The 22940-nt window shown below is 37.4% G+C and overlaps 1 protein-coding gene across 1 annotated transcript in view; it reads left to right on the top strand.

Moving 5' to 3' along the window:
* SEPTIN7 (septin 7) overlaps positions 1–22940 on the top strand; it is a gene marked incomplete at its 5' end in the record, with an annotated part of 63201 nt that overhangs the window by 22727 nt on the left and 17534 nt on the right. Inside the window, 3 exons of the mRNA XM_051768537.1 lie at positions 14021–14127; positions 20128–20228; positions 20842–20976. Of these exons, the coding sequence (XP_051624497.1) occupies positions 14021–14127; positions 20128–20228; positions 20842–20976 (343 nt within the window). The remainder of the gene's footprint in view (positions 1–14020; positions 14128–20127; positions 20229–20841; positions 20977–22940) is intronic.

Raw genomic sequence — 22940 nt, 5'->3', positions numbered from 1 at the left:
ACTGCTGACGTTACTGTTGTCCGATCACTTTAAAGTATCTCTTTGTAGGCTATTTATACTTAAATAAGAATTTTAAAAAATATATTCTTTGGGACTGAGAGAAGCCATCCAGGTCACTTTGTGGCCTCCCCCAGTCATGGAAATTTTCCCTTTTAATCATTGCAATAAGGAGTTTCAAATTAAAACATGCTGGGGGCCTCTCCCCCCAAAAAACAAACAAAACCAAAAACACCAACCAGGGTATTTGCTTTTTGTTGGAGTACCCTCAGGATGCCTGGTACAAGGACTTTCAGGAGTGGCTAGTTGTAGTACTTTATTTTTCAAGAAATGTTTCGGTTTAAATCTTTATTGCATATGTTTTTAGATGGCTCCTTTCAGAATCATAGCTAGGGATGTCTTAGGAAAAATTTTGACCCAGAAAATATGCAAACTTTATGTCCAGTCCTTCAGGATTGTTTTAAGCAGCAGAAAAGGCACAGCTTATGCTTATGATGGGGAAGTCCTTAAATCTAGGAAGAAACAGGAGTACACATCTCATTGTTTTTACAGGGGCTAAAGGCCCCCTGGATGCTCCTTTTTCAATAATTGAGCAGTTAGCTAAAGAGAAGGATTTTTTTTTTCTTTTTGAATTTACTCATATGGATGAAAGAAACATATGGCTGATAGGGATTGCAGCCCTGCATTCTCCGATTGAGGGTTTATGAAATGTAGTAACTCTGGTGCACAAGTAGCAAGTTAGGACCAATTACAAGTAAGTCTGTTGGTCATGAAGCAATTTAGGCATATAATTGAAATGAAGCATTATTAGAGATGAGTGGGGAGGGAAAAATGCATCTTAATGGAAATTTGGAAGAAAAGATTGTATTTTTCAAGGGTGACAGTGCCTTGATCTTTATTTTACAGTATAGAAGAATTTAGATCAAACTGTAAAAAGTAGTTAACCTGAAACACATGATGTAAAGAGGAAATTTGTTGTAGTTGTTTATGGTGAGTTTATTTTTGGAAGGAATGTTCTTGGGAGAGCAGAGGGCTTATTGATGTTACAGTGTAACACAGCTCAGTGCAGCAGATTTTTGCTGAAGTTTGAATCTTGCCTAAAACCATTTTCCACAGCTTTCCAATTGATTTTTCTGCAGGACTATTCACTGCAGCATAATTGGATGCTGGGGTGACTAGTGCAGCTCTCTCAGTATCATACTCAATTTAGGACTCTGTCCTTGCTTTCTCTCTGATTAGTCTACGTAACTTAAGTGCCTCACTGTTAAGAAGCCTTGTTCAGAAGCAGCGTAGATTTGGGCTACCTATGTACAGGTGCTATTTTCAGATCTAGTTAGGAGTATATTTTTCAGTTTTATTCGAACTTACTTGTACTTTTTGAAGACTTTCCGACTTTCTCTTCTCCCAGTTCCCCTCCACCCAACTCCAGGTTTTCTGTTGATCCTGGTGTGTACTTGCATGCTGGTTTACCTTCTGATGGGCATTGATTTTGGAGATGCCTTACAATGCCACACAACTACTGAATCTGTTGTCTTCATTCTTTTAATTCCCTACCGTTTAGGCTGCTTAATTATGTCTTCATTTTTGTGATCTTGACTGTTGTCCTGTCTGTACATTTGAGAACAGAGTTCCTGATAACACTGTAGGTATTCAGCTACAAAAACCAGCCTGTTGTTTTAATCATAGTAGGTTTGAACAATAGCTGCTGTTGCTGAAATGGGAAAAATCCCCTACTGCCTCTCTTTTTACAAGGCTATTGTACTACTACCTGTACAGTTTGGAAATGGCTAGGAAAAATCCAGACTTGCATCTTCCTTTTCAAAAGTATTAGAATCAATGGGAATTCCAGTCACAGCCTTAGATATGACTCTGTTTTGGAGCTCTTTACGTCATCTGGCTGCCTTTTTTTTTTTCCATATCAATACCGGTGGATTTCTTTGACGTGGCTCTTTTTTCCACCAACCGATCTGATGTGGCAAACTGTCTTTTTCTAGGTATCCTTAGATCATTTTAGTGTTGGTAGATCTGTAATGTGACTAGCATAAAGTTACCACTGGAAAACAGCCAGAGCTGCTGTCTCCAAGAGGACTGGTTCCTTTGAGAGGCTTCTCATCAGAACATGGCAAGGATGATTAGCATCACAGATGTTAATGGATAAAACACTGTGCAGAAAATAATTTTTTTATTGTGGCATTGGGTTAGCTGTTAGACTTGTTTATTTCAAGGTTGGAGTTTCTCTCATTTTCTTCTAGATTTTCAATAACTGCACATCTTCAAAAACAATAAAACTTGACTGTGTATTTTCTTTTCAGTGTCATGTGCCTCTCGGCTGCTTTTCTCAGAGCAGGTTATGGTGACTTTTAGGAAAATGAGTACTTTTTGTTGCAAAAAACCCCAAAACCAAACCCCAAGCAAACAAAAAAACCCCCAAAAGACCCCTAAACAAACAAAAAACCCTGAAACAACAACAACAAAAACCCGAAAAAACCAACCAAAAACTTTAAAGGTTTTCTTGTTTAATGAAAAGCAGAACAAAGTGAAAGTGGAAAAAATTAAACTCTGCATTCCATGTGTGGTCAGCCTTTTTGACTAGTTTTTCTGTAGAGCTTTTTCTTTTTTTTTCCCCTGAATCTTTTGTGTTTTTTACAGATGCTAGAATTCTCTTTTCACGCTGTTTATTAATATAGTGGACAACCATTTTTAAAGATGCTTGGATGGGAAAATTTGGTTGATGTAGGGGGTGTACATGACATAAGAGGACGGAAATGACTCTTCATGGTTTTTAAGTACTTGAAAAAGCAAAATGTCCTCAGTGGCATTCATAAAGTGTCCTTCTGATTTAATTAGGAAAAACTGTGATCCAACAGTAGCAGCTGTTCCTCCAGGCTGAAGTTCAGATTTTAACCTGGTATAAGTCTGTGCTGCTGCTGCTGAAAGAATAATAGCTCTTGGTCCAAATTGGATTAGTGTGCAAATCCAGCTGGAGTATTTTCTGGGAGCTGCAAGGAAGGTTAGTCTTATGTCCATTTGCAGCATAGCAAAAGGAAAATCTCGTGTCATTGCAAAGGAAGGGGTGGTTTGTAGGCTGGGATTTAATTTTGTTTTCAGTAGCAGTACTGGTGGATATAGCAGTTGTGAGGCATTTGTTTCAGAAAGTTGTCAAAATGAGCCTTGGTTGCGTTGGCCTAATGTTTGGTCTTGACTAACTATATAATGTTGTGGTTGTAATAAAGGATCTCTGTTTATGTCTGAGATACTTCTCCTTGAAGAATTTTGACTACTGTAGTTGGATACCTTCCTACTAAAAATACTAAATGAGGCTATGCACAAGTCAGTCTTATAGGAAACAATTAAAACATATTCCTAAATATATGTTTAAATATTGTATTTTGTGAATTCTGTATGTATCTGAAATTTCTGAGAGCTCAGGGGAAGAACAAAACACACAGCACTAATCAACTGAAGTCATGCATGAGATCAGGTGATGTTAGTGCATATACATAGCTCTTTGGCAATGTGCTTTTGAGTTGACACTCTTTTTAAAGCACTGGTTGTTGCAGCTGCTACCCAGTGTGGTGTAGGATGAAGGCAAGTATTTGTTCCTTGTTTTAAAAGTGCAACTTAAATGTTTGTAAGTGATACATCCTTTAGCACAGTCTTGGCTTTAAATTAGTTGTGTGTTTCCAAAGCAGGATGTGTGTTTCCAAATGAAACATTCGTGAGGTATGGAAATCTTATTTGTATGCGTTTTCAAGCGACTCCCAAAGTTTTTATCAAATGGGGAGTTTTCACATATGCTGAACTGTGAATAACTAAGTACACGTTAATCAGATGTGTCTTACTTGGCCTTCCATGCATTACCCAACCTTAATTTTTCTTTATAGTCTAATTAGTAGAATTACTATTTCAGGAGGAACATGTATATAATATATCACTTTGAACAACAAACTTGAATAGGAATATGGTAATTTTTAAAGATGAATTTTTAAAGATGACACATAAGGAGTGGGAAGATTTCTGCTGTGGGAGAACAACATTAGAGTTCTTCAATTCAGATTTTGAAGTTCAGATAAAATGAAAAACCATGGTACTGCAAAAGTAGTATCCTTGTATTCGAACTTGGGGAATGTAGAAATTAGACTGTTTCATGTGCTTCTAGAACTATAAAAGCAAGAAACTTTGAAGTCCACAGTGAAACTCAGCCTTAGAGTAGCATAAATATTGAAATAGAAGATGAGGTGAGATTTTGTGATATTTTGTGTGAGAAAGGCTAATTTAAAGAGACACCATTACACTACAGTGGAGGAGAATTGCAAGATTTCTCTGTTTTATGTCTTGGAGACATAACTGCTGAAAAAGCGTGGAATTTATTTAAAGTTGCTTATTTAGAGGAAGCTGACTGTTGACAAGTATTTATTCACCACTTTTCTGCTACCTCAGTGCCAGGAAGAGCAGAAACCAAAAGCTGCAACTCAGCAGGCATTGAGACAAAAAAGAGCATGTCAGATTTTCACTTGCTTACCAAGTCAGGGTTTTTGGTGGTGTGGGGTTTTTTTGTTGTTTGTTTGTTGTTTGGTTTGTTGGTTTTTTTTAATTGCATTTGACTGAATGATTTAAGATTTTATGTGCAAAAATATTCTAAGAATTGTTTTACATTTCTTTTAACTAAACTCACAATGCATATCATCCTCACCTTTGGTAAAGGACAAGCCTATGACTTACCAGATTCTGAATTCTTGGCTCTGTGCTCTGTCCTCTGTAGCTGGCAGGAATTCCAGGAGTCCTGGTCCACCTCCTGTGTCTGTCCTTCAGGCTCATCTGCTGCACAACATAGCAAGCACGCTAAACAGGTCTTAGGATATCACCTTATCTTCAGACCTGTCCACTTCCTTTCAGCTTTCTGAATGTCTGCTTCTGTTGTTGGCTACAAAAGCAGCTCAGTTTTCTTCTAAGCAATTACTAGAAAACTGAATAGTGGTGGCTGCGTTTTGGAAGCAGTGGCTTGGCATTTAAATAAAACAGTTCTTACCATATTAAAAAGGGTGTAGACTTGACAACATGAGCTTATTCCAACCTACCTCGACCTTTTTTAGAGAGAAAATACCCATTTTTACGACTCCAGTGGAAGCTGTCTTATGGAAACAAAACCATGTAACCACCCCCAAGTAATTGAGGAATCAGATTTGTGTATCTTGCCAAGGTTGCTTAGAATTGGCAGCGGTGTATCCAGGAGAGCACATCCCTGCAATGCTCTTCCTCCTTGTTTGGCTAACACTAGACCAAATATTAAGAAGCGGAATTATCCTAACTTGCAAATAACATTGCCCTAACTTTTCATTCCTTATTACCCCAAAAATCATATCACTGAGGTAGGGTTGCAGAATTCTGTCTAGTTTATCTGTATCTTTCTCTTGCCACTTGTACCAGTTAAGAGTTCTGTCATAACATAGTTTCCTTTGTGCTCCCTGCAAGAAAAAGTGTTTCCAAGGACATTAAGGAGAGAAGGCATCAAGAGGCAAGGTATAAGGTATTGAAAGAAATTTTGACTAGCACTAGAAATCCTTTAAGTTCAGTCCTCTGACAAATTTTTGTGGATTTGCTTAATAGCAGGATGTCTCACCTGGGATATTGTGAGAACACTCAACAGTTATTTCCAGTAGTTTTTATTCTGTTTCTGTGTTAATTTTCAAGAGAAGAGCTGATGCAGTGTTGATTAAATCATATCTAAGTGCTCTTTGTATTCTTCTGTGGAGAGTCATTAGGTTCCATGTAAATAAAAATTTTATTTTTTGTGCTTTTGGAATTTTTTGTGATATTCATGCCTCAGATGTATCAGTTGAGTGGGGTTTTGAGTAACATGCTGCCTAAAGTACTTCACCTTTCTCTCCTTTTGCTCAAGTTGATGTGTAGTACTTCTTGTTCTTAAGTAAAAGGCAAGCTATACAGTCTCAGAGATGTTGACTCTGTATCTGTACCAAGTATTTTAGTCTTTAAGTAAACCCAATCACTCTTTCTTATTTTCTCATTAGCATCTCAGAACCCTGTGTGGGTTTTGTTTCTGTCTAAGTAGTGAAAGCTCCTACTGTGACTAATCTGTGATCTGCTCATTAATACACCTTTCATTCTTTAGTCAGCAAATGTTAGAAATTATGTACTGGAAATGCTGTACAATTGGTTGTCAACAGTAATGTAGAGATAAAAAGTTTTGTTTTCCTACTATCTTTCTCTTAATTTTTTTCTTAAGAATTCATATAATCAGGGAATTTAATCAATTATATTTATCCCTGTATTTGCCTCCAGAGAGTAAGTCCAGCTCTGCAGCTTTCCCTAGATGCATAATTCTTCCAAGTGTTGGTCTCAGATGTTTGCTTTCTTGGCCTTGAGCAGCACGTCCTTCTTTAGGATTTTTCACAACAGTTTTTTGTTCCTCTTGCTTTGATTTTTGAAGCCATGTGGGTTTTTTTCTTCTCTTGTGAAGGCTCTCTGTTCTGGCTTTGTCAAAGCCTGTAAAAATTCGAGGTATATCCTGGTTACAAGGTTTAACCATAGAAGATCTGTTGTCCTGGAGCCCTGTAGCTTCTGTCACTTCCAGTTGAATTCTTTAACCCAGTTATTTCACAGAGAGCTTGTGCATTCAGATTTTCCATGTAGGTCAGTTTTGACAACTTCTTGTTATTTGTAATGTCTCTGAAACTGCATTGCAGTATGGCTACAGCTTAATCAGACACAGGAGTTTTATTTCACCTAACGTAGAAAACAAAGCAAGGTAAGCTTTGGCAAGCCTGGACCGCAGCTGCTAATTGTGGGCTTGTAATTCCATGCAAGCTTGGATACTGAAGCCCAGCTTGTTGCATTTCAGCTGGTTTTGGTACTAGATGCGAGTGGACCAATGCCATGGGATTTTTTTTTCATCTGTAGCAATGTTTAACAACTAAAAACAAAGTGGGCTTGGTTCCTTGGTTTTACTGGAAGAAAACTTTATTTCTAAAATGCTGAAAAATTGCTTTATTTGCCTCATGTTAAGTTAGGTAACATGTTCTATTTTAAGTGGCTACTTTGCAGACATGCTGTTTATCAAGAGCAAAGCCTGTATATGCAATTAGAGAAATTGTGACTTTTGTCATAAGTGCCACAAATTCTTTGACTTATGAATTATTGGTGATTCTTTTGTGACAGAGAAGAGGTCTAGCTTTAAATGCAGGTTTTTACACTTGCACTGCTTTTCAAAGAGAAGGGAGAGTATTTGACTTTCCTCATCTCTGGTGGTGTCTTTCCCTCATTTTCCCATCCTGAAGCCCCTAGAGCTCTAGATTGCTGGATCACTTTGTGTCTCACAGTGCTGCATTATGAATTCTAGTGCAAGAGTTGGATTGGGTGTAGGGAACCATTTCTCTTGTCAGTAGCCAAAATTTCACCTGTGAAGTTAAGTCATTGTTTCATGGCTGTTTTGATCTGTCAGTTTTGATCTGTCTTGCTTCTGCTTTGAGGAGAAACAATAGTACTTGGAAAATGTTATGCATGATCTGTTGCAGTATTCTTCTGAATACTTCCCTTCCCTGCTAATGGCTTTTCTGAACTGTTTAAATGTCATCGATGACAAGAATGATATGCCAAGAGTCTGTCCTCAGTTATTGCACTTTAAATTTCACTGTAAGAAAATTGATTGCCTTACTGTATCCTGAATGCAGAAATTTTGTTGATGCAGTTGCTGATAGGCAGAAGTGAATTTATTGCTGCTAGACTTCCCTGTTACTCTGTTCTGCTAGGAGCAGCTTTGTGGCTCTAACATATGTTGCTTCCATAATTTATGCTTTAGATTCAAGTTGTGAAATGGTGGAGCTTTGGCTTTCTTCCCTTTATAGATGTCTAGAAAATACAAAGTTGATCTTTTTGCAAGATTTCATATGACACCATCCTACATGGAAGATTAGATATGTGGGAGCAGCATGGTCCTGCTCCTACCTCCTCCTGATGGGTTTCATTTGGATGTTCTTACATGTTTATTGAAATGTTGGCTTGTTTTTAGTAAAGCACTGAAGACAGGAACTAGCCTTTACAAAGGCTTCTAAAATCAGACATAAAATTAAAAACATCTTATAGTCTCTGTTTTTGTGGTTGTCTATAATGACATGGCAGAGAATCATTCCCCCTCGGCAAGAGGATGGTTCCTTCATACCATTCAGTGTAGTTCAGGCTCTTTGATTATTTATGTAGCTTCCCTTCTGTATAAAAGCAAAAAAGTGTGTGTTGCAGTACCATCAAAGCCATTGCACATTTGCATAAAGCTGCAGGTGCTGTCATGCACATAAACTGTGAGTTGTACAAGGATGAAAGAAGCTGAAATGCATTATTTTTTATGTCTTTTGACAAGCTTTTTACCCCTCTTTGCGTCATCAGCATCAAACTAATGGAATTATATTTTAAGCAGCAACTGTCACAATAATTAGAATTTATAAAATAGAAAAAGTCAATAAAAACCCTAACTCTCTAGCTAAAAATAAAATATGCTTTGATGTAAACATTCTGTATATGTAGGTTGTGGGGAAGTACTGCATTTTTCAGTTGAATTTGATCCTTTTGTAATAACTCTTCAGGGCTATCAAATGCACTTCATCACAGAAGAAACATATTGTTGGATGTCTTCATTCTGAAAAAGAAGCGAAGCAACTGCAGTACCAAGGAACTCTAAATACAGATTACTACTTAGAATGCAGTGGAAACTTTCCAAAAAATTGTGCAATTTGTAGAAAACCTGTGTCTATAATAAGCTGCAAGTCCCACTAGGATGAGTTACCTTCTCTCAAGAGAGTTAGCATCTTCTGAATCTGCAGTTCCTACAGTTTCCAGTTAATAGATACAGTGACAAAGTCTGGTTCCTTTTCTTGGTGACAATACACGGAGCATACCACTTTGAGCCATTTAACTGGAGTCTTGGTTTCTGTGATCATCAGAAGTCTTTTCCTTGCAGATGAGTGGTTCTTTGGCAGTCTTGTACTCCCACATGGAGCTCGGGAAAGCATCTTGAAATTCCTGTGTACAGATAACACAAGTGGTCGTGTTCCCAGTGGTGCAGTTGTCTCACAGGGCATAAGCGTGAAATACTCTTTCCCTGGTAGAGAGACAAGTAATTGTTGGTGAAGAATAGAAAAACTTCTGGTGATTTCTTCAAGAGTAACTTATAGTGAAGAAGTAGGAAGTAAAACATGCAGAGAGCACACTGACAAATGTTCAATACTGGTTAGTCACCTTGATCATTTGATATGTTTGATGAACTCTCACATGGAGTCATAAATCTAAGAATGTAAGTCATGCTTCAGGGCTTGGATTTTAGAAAACAAGATCCTAAAAATATAGAAGAAAACTGATTCTGGATTTCCAGAATGATGTGGTAGCTAGAAGACATAGTGTCATGCATTATCAAGAAAAGTAATATATGAATCAGGAAATAGCAGCAACAGAAGTTATACATAAAGCTGTAAGCTGGGTTGGACTGGACTTCCTGTCCACTTACATGGGAAATATTTGAGTATGAATGGCAGAAAATGAACAGTTGGAGGAGGTTGAAATATGCTACATTGTCTATGTGCCACAGCAATGAACAGTGAAAAAAGCATCATTAAGATTAAGGATTACAGTTCAGTTCTCTTATCATGCAGAGGAGATTCTGGCAGTCCGAATTTCTTCTAAAGTCATAAGAATAGAAGTTGAACTGGAAAAAACCAAACCAAGTTAGCTGTGAGTAGATTTTCTAACTGGTTTTCACAGATAAGGATTTCTAGTTCATTTACAGGGAGTGATTTAGAAATGAAGGTGAAAGATTTATGTAGCTCAGTTGAGAAGAACCTGAGCTAGTTATTTATTTTTTTTGCCTGAGCACTGCTGTCCTCCATTCACATGGATTGTATGTCATTGTTCCAATTTTTTAATTGTTAATTCCCCATATGTACTTGCCTTAGTATTATTCTGGAGACTATTACCATGGTTTTCAAACCATTTTAGTGGTTGCCAGTGGTCTCTTTTGATCCCCAGAAGTATGCTTGAGACATAAAGGAGAAAACTGAATGTGTTGGTGTTACTTTTTTCCTTCCTTGATCTCCCTTTTCCTGTTGCAAGCTTGTCTCATTTGTGTAGGAAAAAAGAGTTTTGTTCACAGAAGAAGAAATCTTGCTATCCAGGGTTAATTTTAAATGATGTGCTGTGGGCCATCTGTATAAAGATGCTAATGCTCAACAGGTAATTGTTAACCTAAATGTATAAGCAAAGTTCCAGAATTTGTACAGCCATTTAGAAATCCATGGACTTGAGAAGGGTTGGAACTTTTGCTAGTCCTGTAAGGGCTGACAAAAGATTTTCCTTCCCAAGACTGACAGAAGTATGTTCGTAAATGTACGTGCTCATTTCTACCAATAAGAGTGGCCAACTCCATGTATTTGAATGTGACTATAAAAACAACTTGATAAAATGTTAACATTTTGAAACACTTAAGTTGCTGATAAACATGAGACACAAAATAATGAAGAAAAAGAACACTATTTATTCAGATGGACTTGAAGCCTATGTGAAACATTAAGTGGGAGATCAAGGGCAAGGTAAAAGCAGTACCTGGATACTAAAAAAAATTAACCTTTTGGATTCAGGATTACCCTGCAAAATAAAAGTTTGTCTTTTTTTTCTTTTTAAAACACAGCATAGGATATTTCTAAAAATCATTCACTCTAAATTAGGCAGCTAGATCTAAGTGCAACATGATGCATTGAGTGATTAGAAGTTATTACTGCTGAAGAGGTTCTATTACATTGCATCTTTTTGCCAGTTCATGGTCAAAGGGCAAAATCTCATCAGAAATGTTTACTGAAAGTGGGGAGATGCGTTTCATTTGGGATGTATTTTTTTGTTTGTGTTAAGGCAAATTAAATTTCACTTATTTTCCCTTCTCCCTTCTGGTTTTGTTAATCATATTCACAGCCTAGAAGGTGATTTCTCAGCCTTTCCAGAAGGGAATCCTTTCAGGGGAATTTGGGTTGAGCAAGGTTGTGTGTGGGGAGGACAGAGGGTTGTGTTTGTGGTTTTTGGTTTGTTTGGGGATTTTCTTTTCATGTTTGTGTTTGTTTGGTTGGGAATTAGGGGGGGGGTGTTGGTGATCGTTTGTTTTGATTTGTTTTGGGTGTGATTTTTTTTTTTCTCCTTCTTACCATATTTCTAGCAAAGTTCAGAATATTTTAATATGCCCAAAAAGGCAGCTAGAATTGTTCACTGCTAGAATTGATACACTTGGTTTCTTTAATTCTACTTTCACTGTAGTCAGCAGAGAAATTCCTGTTTTATTACAGTGGAAGCAGCGTTACTCACCATAGTAATAATACCGAATGTTCCAGTTCTGCTTTTTACCTACAATTTCAGTGTAATTGTTTAATTTAATTTTATAGCCTTTTATTACCATCTTAGGTGTTGACCCTTATGTGTTCTAAGGCACAACTGCATCTAGGGTTGGTGTATTGATGAAAACTCTTACATCTAATGCCTCAATTACTCGTAGCAGTTAAGCAGTTTAAAGTGTTATAATCTGCATCGGCTGATTAAAGTTAGCATAGGCAGAAGTGTCTAGGAGGCGACTGGGCACCCTTGGGAACAAAGTGGTGCAGACATATCCATGGCGTACTTGTCTTTTCACTAATTTCAACTCAAAAGTGTCTTCACATCCTTGCAACCCTCAGGGTAGTGAAGGGTGAGTAGGGGAGCAAACCCTGAATCTCTTGGGGTGTAATGTTCAGCAGTTCAGGGACTGCTTAGTATGGAGTGCCACAGCTGCAGGAGCCAACTAGGGCAAGCTACTGATTTTCCATCACATTCTTTCAAAGCTGAAAATCTTATTTCCATATGTTGAATTTCAATAGCAACTTGACAAGCACTGATTTTCAGGAGAAGTAGTTCTCAACGTTTTCCCACTTTAAATTCTTTAGCATGTTAAGATCAGCAATAACCCTAATAGAAGGGAGAAGGGACAATTATTTTTGTATATTGAAGTAGAATCTGATGCACAGATCTTTCTTCAATATTGTAGTAGACAACCTTTTGCAAGATTATGGTCAATTTAAAAAGCAAAGTTCACTGAAACGATATGAATTGTACCTTGTGAAGTCAGAACCACCTTCTTGAGGTCTTAAGTAGGGTGAATAAAACCCTTCAGTTTAACTGGAATGATATGTACGTCTTGAGCAAGGTTGCGATATGGAGAAGGTTAAGCTTCAAAATGGCTGCATCTTTAAGATTATAAAGTTGTGCTTTTCAGAAGCTTCTTTCTGTTGCAAACTTAGGGAAGCCTCTTGGCTGCAGCTGACCCTGACCTTAAAGGTCTTGCAGAGTAGAAAAGGTGTGTCCTTTACAACCAGACCCTTTGAGGCACTGGGTTTACTGCATAATTCATGAGTGTGCATCTGACCACAGAAAAGGGCAAAATATGTAGGGTAGTGATGAAATGCTTGTCGGCAGGCATGTCCCTTCTGGCTTACATGAAGCCGTCCTGTTGGGGTTAGTGTTCCCTGCATTGCTAATTTGAGACCATAACAGGAGTATCTCCTTTTTCCTTGGCTGCTACAGCCCATCTTCCTGGCTGTAGCCAGCCCCTGCTCTCAGCGTGGGTTAGTTCATCTGTCGAAGAGGGTGGGGTTTCAAGAACAAGCACTGCTAATAGCGTAGACAGCCGGCAGGAGCTCTGGTTGCAGTGTTTCATCAGCTGCTAATCCGTTTACAGTATAGTTAATCAGATTGCTCTGTTCGGTGCTGCACAGACTTTGTGCCACACTGCTGTAATCGAGATGGCTTGATGTGTATAAGCTAGTTGCTGTATGAACTGGAGACAGCTATTACAGTGGAGACAGGGGCTTCTCTGCTGAGGTTCGTAAATGGTTTCTGGTTTGTAACTCTCTAGCCATAACCCAGGGCATTTACCTCAAGACAAGTTTTGAAGCTTTCTTAGTCTCTAAATCAACACAATATTTGTTGGGGATGGAGCGATTAGTGTGTTAGATTTCTTTTTTTCAAGTGTGGGAGCAGTGCAGCCCATCCTCCTCCCTCAGTGAAAGTATGGACTTAGCCTCCAAATTCGTTAGTTTAAAAGCAAAGTTCTGTTTGACAGTTTCTATTTAGGTCAATGTACTGACAGACTGCATATGAAACTTAAAAAGAAAGAAAGCATAATGTTTTTATACCTTTTTTTTTTCCTTAGTTCTTGTACTAGTGTGAATTGTTGTGTTGAAGTAGTTTCTTTACAGTAAAAAACTAAGCAAAAGACTTGTCTTTTAAAATACTGTAATAAGTAGTTGATCTGACCTTGTCTCTGTAGAGCTGTAAATGGAGGATAATCTTTGCTATGGGAATTGTAACTGTATTTGCTTGGATTTTCATGACAGTAGTGTCTCCAGATTCTTTAGCAAGCCTGTGACTTATTGTTGCTCATGAACAAATTGTGAAAAAACCCAAAATCCGCTCTCCCTTCCATACCCCAACAAAACTCAAAATCCCAGGCAAACCACATAGTTTGAAATTTCATTTTATCTCTTGTGGGTTTAGTAGTTAGACCAAACTAATCTCAGTCTTTCTCCCTCCCCCCACCTCCTAACTGTTCCCCTTTCTTTTTTCCCCTCCCTGACAATAAGACCGTCAAATAATATTTGAAATAAAGGAGATAACTTAATCTGCTTTGGCATTATGGTAAGAAGCCATATCATCTTGTTTACAAAATTTAATGTAATATCATCTCTCTGTGTTGTAGTGGGAGCATAGTGCTAAGTGCATTCAGTACTTAATGTGATCGGAAAAATTAATGTCTGTAGAATAGGACAGTTGGATTTAAAGGGTTTTCCTTGAAATTGGAAAAGATGAAATTGGAAAAGATTCTCAAAGCCCTAGAGTACAGTGCATGTTTTCAGGTACTATGTTTCGAGAGTGTTTGGAATGTAGATCTAAATGTTTATACTTAATGTGATACTCCTGTTTTTACTGAAACTGTTCTGTTTTCTTCTAGGTGAATCTGGACTGGGAAAATCAACATTAATCAACTCATTATTCTTAACAGAACTGTATTCTCCAGAGTATCCAGGTCCTTCCCACAGAATTAAAAAGACTGTACAGGTATGTCTTGGGGTGGGGGGGGAAGATACAGCTTGAACAATGTGATTTGCAATCTAGTAATGTAAGGAGATACAGTTGTTACATAAGCACCTATATTTCAAAATACATCCAGATATGATGTGAACCACTAAGAAATATTCAATGTGTCTCTCAGTGCATCTTAGCAACAAAATTTCCAGGTTCTCAAACTTGTGGCCTGTTGAAATGCAGGAGTCCTGCAGGGCTTTGTGTGCTGCCTGTACATTAGAAAACACATATGTGCAGTCCTGTTTGAAAATGTAGTGTTTATTATCAATGAAAATATTGAGTAAATCTGTAGAATTAGATAGATGTGCGTTAAAATCCCTGACTGTTTAAGGCAGGCTTTTAGAGACTGTGTGTATTAAAGGATTTGACTGAAGTGCAAGGACCTCATGGACCAAGTATCCATGAGCCTTCTACAGACCGTATCCTTTGTGATACCTCATATACCTGTTAAAAGTTGTTATTCTGAAACATATCAGAACTGGGGGAAGGGGAACCTGTCTGACCTTAAGGACAAGACTTACATAGGCAAAGATGTTCCTGGGAGTGAGTGATGCAACTGAAATATTTAGTCAAAGACTGGAAAACTGAAGTTGATCCGTTCATTTTGTGTGATAACTTGTTACTGATAATTATATTTTCTCTCAAGAAAAGGAGCATGCTCTTTGTATTATAAAAAGGTTATTAAAAATAGCAATTACCTCATACTAAGAAATAATAATATTATGGGTAGTTTAGGAAATCATTGCATTTCAGTGGTGTATTTTCTGCCTCCACAGCTGAGCAGCTGAATAAGGATGTGCGAGCTTTGCTTATATCTCTTGATGTGCCCTTGTTTAAGATTTTGGTGAAGGTAACTTGTGACAATCTGACTTTGTACAGATGAGGACTGGGGATGCTCACCATTGCTGCTGTTGTTCAACAGAGTTCTTCCAACTGCAAAATTATAGTCTTAGACCACCTCAGCTGTAGCTGAAGTGATTGGGCAATGACAGAGTTGTCATAAAGTGATTAAGCCCTGTGTTGGGTTAGGAGGGTAGGCAAGGCGCTAAACAGATGTTGTAAATAGAGTGCTTTTTAATTGAGTGGAATCAAATAACTGTGCTCCAATGCTGTGATCCACTGAACTTACTGTTTTGTGGGACCTCTGGGATTTTTTTTGCCTGGGGTTTTGAGTAAGACTTTTTTTAACCCAGTCTCAGAACACAGAATAATTACCACAGTACCAGGAAAAAGTTAGTTATACTCATATTAGGAAGTTTAAATGGTATTGCTTGTCAGTTAGCTCAACATCAAAGCTTGAATGCATTCATTGCAGAATACAATTTTTTTCATTTGGAGGGAAGCTTTTGAACATTCTGAGTTCTATTAACAATGTATTAATACTTTCTAAGCTTTAGTAATGTCTGTTAGGCTATTTTATCAGTTTAATGTATAACCATAGCACTGCGACAAAATGGACTTAAAAGCTTATTAGCAGGGGCATCAGACCATTATTTGAACTAGCAGGGTTGAATTTATGTACTTGGTTCAAAGAGATATTAAGTGGGATGGAAGAGGTTTGCAAATAGTTAAGCTTTGGTATAATATGATTAGTACTGAAACAATCAGTGACTGTTGGAAAACTAAGTGGAAGGGTGACTTTTTGTTGAAAGAGAGATGTAGTCGGATTTCATTACTGATGATTACACATTGATTTAGTAGAAGCTAAAAAAAAGCAACCAGGACATCTTTCAAAGGTAACTCAGCTAGTTAAAGGTGCATCAATGTAAAAAAAAAAAAAATTCTGTGTGGAGTTTCTGGAATTTGAGTTAAGTACTTTCTTATATTAGGTGGCATGTTGTGTTAGATGATCTGTTCATTCTGACCTTCAGAGGGGGGTTGATTTTTATTAATTTACTTGTTGAATAAAAAAACCATCCTTTTCAGGAAGCTTCACTTAATGATTTTTTTTTTGGCACTGGAGAGGGATAAAGAAAAGGACTTGAACAGAGACCAGGTTGAAAAGCCATTGCATTTTTTCATACTTCCACTGTATGGGCTAAAGCTTGAGGGTGGCTGAGAGCTAGCCAAAACTATTTTCAGTAGTGAATTGGGGTCTAATATAACTTAGAAAATAATATGATTGGGATGAAGTACACTTAAAGACCATCTTCCCCTTTAGAAACTACTGGTTACTTTATCTATTAAGTATTTTTTTAAGTATACTTGCAGTGCAACATTACGTTGCTTTCAGTTATTTAGGATGAATGAAAAATCATTAAGTGTAGCATTTTAAGAAGGAAACTGAAACTATCTTATGTCAGGGTCAATGTTTAAGTGGGGATAAAATTGTTTCCCCCTACAACCTTGAAAATTGTGTGTGCTACTAACGATGTGTATGATATGGAGGTGTTTCCAGTCAAATCAAAGAATAAACAGTTGGAGCTGCTGTTTGGATCCATTGGATTTGAACTCTTTGCCAGTGAAAACCTTTTTAAGTTGAGGATTGAAAGGATTTTGTAGAGTATAGATGAGACAGACCAACAGAGCATCCTCAAACCTTCGTTGCAATAATCATCTGCTCTTATATGGTGGGAATAACTTATTGACCAGGAATGGTATGAGGCTCTCTCCTTAATAAATATGAGCTGTGGTTTGGGCTGGAAAGCCAATTGCAGTTTGAAGTTGTTTTCTGAGGCAGGTCCTTCGTATTGATTTCATGGAAAACACAGAAAAACAATTAAAAGTAAGTAATTTGAAGTCAAATGAATTCAAAGAAAACTTACTCAGAAGTGAAGGGGTATGAAATGTGTTTTCTCCGATCATTGTTTGACTGTATTAAGTGGAGTATGCTAAAAAGCAGTTGAACTGTAAGAAACATCAGGTCGTGAATGCTGTGTAGTAACTGCCAAGGAGACCCGTGTGACCCACTTGACCAGAGTGCATGGGAAAATGGCTGTTTGGAGGAGACTTTTCTTAAAAAGTTTTAAATTCCAAAACTTGAACTAATGTTTTCCATGAATCTCTTGGGAATACTTGTAAATCAGATGATAGGATGCAGTTGGATACTTTAACTGTGAATTACACTAGTTTACAGTGATTTTTTGGATCTTTTCCAGATGTTGCTGCCTTCTGTGCCTTTGACCATATATGGGCACATTCATTTGGGTTAGAAAAATGCAACTTTGCAGAGGCTTTATGGCAGGTTCTTCATCTACTGTCTCCTACCAGCAGAACTTAGCATTTAAAGTATATGATGGGTTTGGTCTGATTGTCCACAACACGAGCACAGGACATTTCATTTGATCAGCTCATGCTTCTTGTTCTATAGATTTTTTAAAACCCTACTCTGATAGCAAGATACCTACGTGAACTTATGAAAAGTAAGAAAAAATGTAAATCCTCCCCACCCAGTGAGGTATTAGCACTGCCTGCAGAGATTCAGTTACTGCAGACCATATTTCAGAAGGTGGTTTCACAAATTCAGCCACACTTATATTTTACAAGCATACAGAATCAGGGAAAATGTTTGGTGTGGCATTTCTGAGGATCTCTTGACCTTTGTTTTACTTTTTTATAAACATAGGTTCAAGATAATATTTTATTAATTGCTTCTTCTGTAAAAGCATTCCTTCATGAGTGCATAATAATTTAATGGTTCTTGCTGGGAATTTTTGGGCTGGAGAATAAAGTTGATACTTTGTAGTGCTTGGCAAGAATACATCTCTTAACATTATCATCTCCAGTATTTTACAAGTGTTTTGGATTTCTTATACTTTCAGAGAGCTTGGTGATAGGAGGGCTATGTGTTTACTATATACAAGATAGCAAAAAGAATGCAAGGAATCAGAAGTTAATCTCCTGTGTGCTAAAGCTTGTGAGTAGTAAACTCTTGGCTGAGTTGACTGTGGCTGGGGATTACTGTCTTGAGTTCTGGCATTGATTGTGTACAATAAAATTTCTCTATAGAACTCTTGAGGAGGGGGGAAATACACTCACCACGATTAAAACATAAGTTTCTAAAGCACTGCATGTATTCCTAGGTTCTCATGGCTTTGAACTGTATGCTTTTAGAAGGATAAGAGTTGTGAAAGAGTAACTTGGTGGTGTCTTAGGCTGCTGTGTGCATGGGAGTTTTTTATGTTTGTTTGGTTGCGGTTTTTTTTCACCTTCCTAACCTGCAATAAGGCCTGCTCAGGTAGGAGCTTGAATTGGGTGGCCTTGAAGTCCAGCCCAACCTGGATTCTTCTGTGACTAACATTCTGGAAGCCCAGTGTTGGGGACTTGTTTTATGAATCTGCCTTACTGATGTTTTTTTTCCTGTCTTTTTGTTATGTGAGGAGCCAACTCATGATGATTGGTTGCTATAGGCAGCCATAGTGTAGCTGAGTCAGTTTTTTGAGCACTAACAGTGAAAGGGATTGATCTGACTTGGGTAGGATCCCTACTGATGAATAGTTAAAAATAGCATCCTGCATACTTAGAGGTTAAATATGAAGCCTTCTTTGCAGTTAGGTACTGTTTTCTGTGTTTGTGTATAGTCTCCTCTGAATTAGACTCAGTGTTTTACTTGGGCAAGAGGGATTTAGTTTGTCTTTCTGCAGGGTGTCACTGTATCTTGTGGATTTACATTGCATCACATAAGCAGCGATTGCAGAGTGTTTGCAATAATATGCAGGTGTGGCTGTGAGTCTGTTTCACTTATATGACAATGAGGGATGTGCAAGAGCTAAAGCAGCATTGATAGGATCTCTCTCAAATCTTGGACTGGTCAAGAGACCATCCAGATAGGATTTATTATCCAAGTTGCCACTCTCTCTGAAAGTTCCTTAGTGAATGTTCTTGCAGGTGTTCATCCAGTTAAATAGAACTTTTTTTTCTCTTCCCCATTAAGGTTTGGGAGACTTAAAAAACGTTAAGCAATGAGCACCAAGACGGCGTCGCTGCGTGCCAACTCATGTGTGGCTCTAGACAGATGGCTCACAGTTGATTTCCTGAATCCATATCTAGAAAACAGTGTCACTAGTGATATAATAGAAATTACTTTAGTATCAAGGAAAAAAACAATGACTAAATGTGTGAGCAATTGGAAAGAAGCCAACATGCTAACGTGAGTTTGTAATTTCTTACTGCTGTGCATCACTGGCTGTTACAACAGTGATACAGCACTTTCTCAGGCAGATACACCTGACGTTGGCATTATCAATAATTACTGAGATATTAGTAGGAAGCAGGTAGCAGTCCATGTGCTGTTTAGCCTAGATTTTTTCTGTCATGACATGCTTAATCTGTTTGATGTGCTTACTGCAAGGTGACTGAGCTGTGCTGCAAATGGGTGGTCACAACTGGAGGCATGAATTCCCACACCCAGATCTTGCATCAGCCTTGTGCTGATGCAGTTGACTTCTGAGCCAGGTTTCCATCGGTGACTTGGGCTCACAGGAACCCAATCCATTATGGTCACATGAGGTCTAGTTCAGCAGATTGCAGCTAGATTGTATTACTTTCCAATATCAATCTGTTTGTAACAGGAAACCATCACTGTAAATTGCTCCATTCCCAAGCATTATGCTAGCTGAAGAATAAATGTATTCTTAAAAATACATTAACAGGACTAGAAATGTGTCTAAGGTGCTTGGTGGGAGGATCAGTTTTGAAAATGTCATTTTCTTAGAAGTGACTAAACTTGGCAATTTCATCATGTTTAATGCCTGGTTAAGGTTTTTCCTATTTAATCAGGAATTAAGATACTAAGATATCCTGTATACTTAAAAGGGTTCACTGACTTCATTTAAATAATGACCTTTTTCTTTTAAAAAATAATTATTATAAAAATATTGGGATTTTATAAGCAAAACACAGACCCAGTATGCCTCTGAAGCAGAAGAGTCAGCAATTCTTTGCCAGACTTCTTATTCATTGAATGCTTTTCCCAGTGTTTCAGATAGGTGACTAAATTGCTGAAAATTTAATCTTACCTTTTTCATTTTACAGGTTGAACAGTCAAAAGTTTTAATCAAAGAGGGTGGTGTTCAGTTACTACTCACAATAGTTGACACACCAGGATTTGGAGATGCTGTGGATAATAGTAATTGGTAAGAAATTCTTTGTATGTTCTCTCACGATAATTCTGAATTGCATTTTGTGTATGTGTGAGATATAATACGTTGTGACATATTTTTAAATGCAGGCTTCAACATTCAGTTAAAAGATTAACACTTTTAAACTTTCAGTTAGCTGAAAAGTTTTAACTACTATAATTCCAAGTACCTTTATAACTTGACTGAAATACTGTCAGCTTTTCCCTTTAAACTGGGTGATGCATTTGGCTCTTTATCCACACATGCAGTGTGCAGAACTGACTTCTGTGTCATCACAAGATGTGATCAGTGAAGCATATTCCTTTGGCTACTGTTCTTAAGTATTCTGTTTAATGCTATTACAATGAAAGGGTTTGTGTTTGAAGGGATTTTTCAGTGAACTCACACTTTACAGCTTCAGAGCTTTGTAACTCAGTTTTGTGTTGAGGAACTAGTCTCATAAAGTGCAGTGTTGAAGTATCCTAATTTAAAAAAAAAAACAAAACAGTAACAACAAAAAGCCAACCCATGGGGAAATTGTGAACATCTACTTCTTAGTCAAGACAGATTTTTTTTTTTTTACATAAATAATGTAACTTACAGGTTTTTATTCATGTAACCTCTACAGCTGGCAGCCAGTTATCGACTACATTGACAGTAAGTTTGAGGACTACCTGAATGCAGAATCTCGAGTGAACAGGCGTCAGATGCCAGATAATAGAGTGCAGTGTTGTTTATACTTCATTGCTCCTTCAGGACATGGGTTTGTATTACTGTATTTTATGTTTTCTTTCTGTCTCTTACCTCAGATAAATATACAAATTTGTCAGTCTTAGTTATGTAAAGTTCCAAACAGGATTTTCTTAATAGCCTGCAAATCATGCTTATTTTCAAATATAAGCTTGCTTTGGCTGGTCAAACATTAGCAAGCTAAACACCAGAAAACACGATTGCACATTAATTACACAGCAAGAAAAATAGAATTCTAACAGCTAAAAATACATAGATGTTCACAAGTGCCAGGTCTGTTTGTTATCTATATGTCTTTTGATCACATTAGAAGGAGAAACTGATTCACAGTTCAAGCAACGGGATTTTTCCTTTCTGTTCTTCCTGCCTCCCTTTGAATTTGAATGATAAATTGAAGATGGGAAATTTCATGGATCCTTGTAAGCATACTTTAATTCACCTGGCACGTAATATTTTGTCTAGTGACAATTCCAGTATAGGCATTCTGATTTCTTTCAATTATTGTGTGATCTTGCACCCCTGCTTAGTTTTTAACTTGATCAGACTTCTATCTAGTGGTAGAGGGGGAGAACTGCATTTCTAGGGTGTATTAGGTACAGATTGACTATATCTGAAATTAGTTGCCTAGCATTTTATCGTGGCATTATAACTGATTAAATTGATCAGAGACTCTTAAGTTATACCTTCAAAACTAGAAGGAGAGGATAAGTAACCTATTCTATTGTATAGGTCAAAAGTAGTAAAACTTGTTGAAGGGAATGATGAAGGAATTTTGAAGCATATTCCTTAGGCAGTAAAAATTGCTAACTATTACACTTAGCTTCTGTAGATAGCATTGATATGGGTCTAATAATTTTGAACTGGACAGAGACTTCCGAATTTTGAAAGAAATATTGGAGGAGTTTTTCTTATTTAGACTTGCCTTTATTAAATGTTTTGTTGTTGTTCAACGTGCACGTTTGTAATGTCAGTTTTGCTCAACATGCACATCAATTTTAAATGTAATTTAAATAAAGGGATGATGATCCTTTTCTTGTGCTAGACAGTCATTTTTGAGCTAACTTTCAGATTCTGCAAACAATTCTCTTAACCCCATACCCCCCTTTATCCATTAGAGTTTTCTAAATCAGTGGGAGGTACAAATTATTCTTAAGGAAAAAGAAAGGTAATGTTTCCAATAAGCTAAGGTTTGTAATTAAATTTGTGAGGCTAAAAGCTGTAAAAGCATGTTCCTTGCACAGGTATTTCATGTTATTCTTAGGGGGAAAAAGTGTGAAGTTGTGCTAGGTTTGCATAGTGTTTTTCAATTACTGGAATAAATGCTTAGAATTGTCATGTAAGTAAGAAAAGTCATAGAGAAAATTGGTGCTACTGTTAGCATTCATTTCCTCTTGTAAGATATTCTCCTCTCTGAAAGGACATAGCTCACTTCCTACCTGGTTTTTGTGGTCATGCAGTCTTTGTTCCTGTTTCCTGTGCAGACAGCAGCGCATGTAGCCTGTCAAGTAGTGTCCTCTTCACTCTTAAAGCATGACTATATTTACACTAAATTAAAGCATTTGTAGGTGAACTTACTTCTACTCACCCTTATGACTTAATACACTTGTAAAAGCCCTCTTGTTATAATTTAGAAATTTAAAAAATTACCAGATTAAGTCCTTCCATTTAATGCATCCCACTGTTTTTAGCTGGTATCCCCATAAACATCTGAACTGATGAGTTAGTTTGTGTGGGAGCAGGAGAAGAGAGAGGAGGGGCAGGGGGAGTGTTCCAAGTAAGTGACTGGGGTGATAATGAATTGCACCATCTTTCTGCAATTCTGGAGTCTTTATGTAAAGCCTTACTGCTCAGTCTCCACTGTAAACTCAAGTCCTTGAGGTGAGCATTTTTGTTTTGAAAGATTCTGCTTTGGCAGCTGCCCTTCAACTTGGTGTTGCTGCCCTAGGTAGCTTTTTCCAGCTCAGAATATTCTGTGAT

Source organism: Manacus candei, unplaced genomic scaffold (assembly GCF_025592945.1).
Source record: "Manacus candei isolate 608988 ecotype Guabito, Panama unplaced genomic scaffold, ASM2559294v1 h1tg000095l, whole genome shotgun sequence".
In the NCBI taxonomy this organism is placed as follows: domain Eukaryota; kingdom Metazoa; phylum Chordata; class Aves; order Passeriformes; family Pipridae; genus Manacus; species Manacus candei.
The sequence above is the reverse complement of the archived record's forward strand: the minus strand, read 5'-3'. Positions and strand labels throughout refer to the sequence as shown.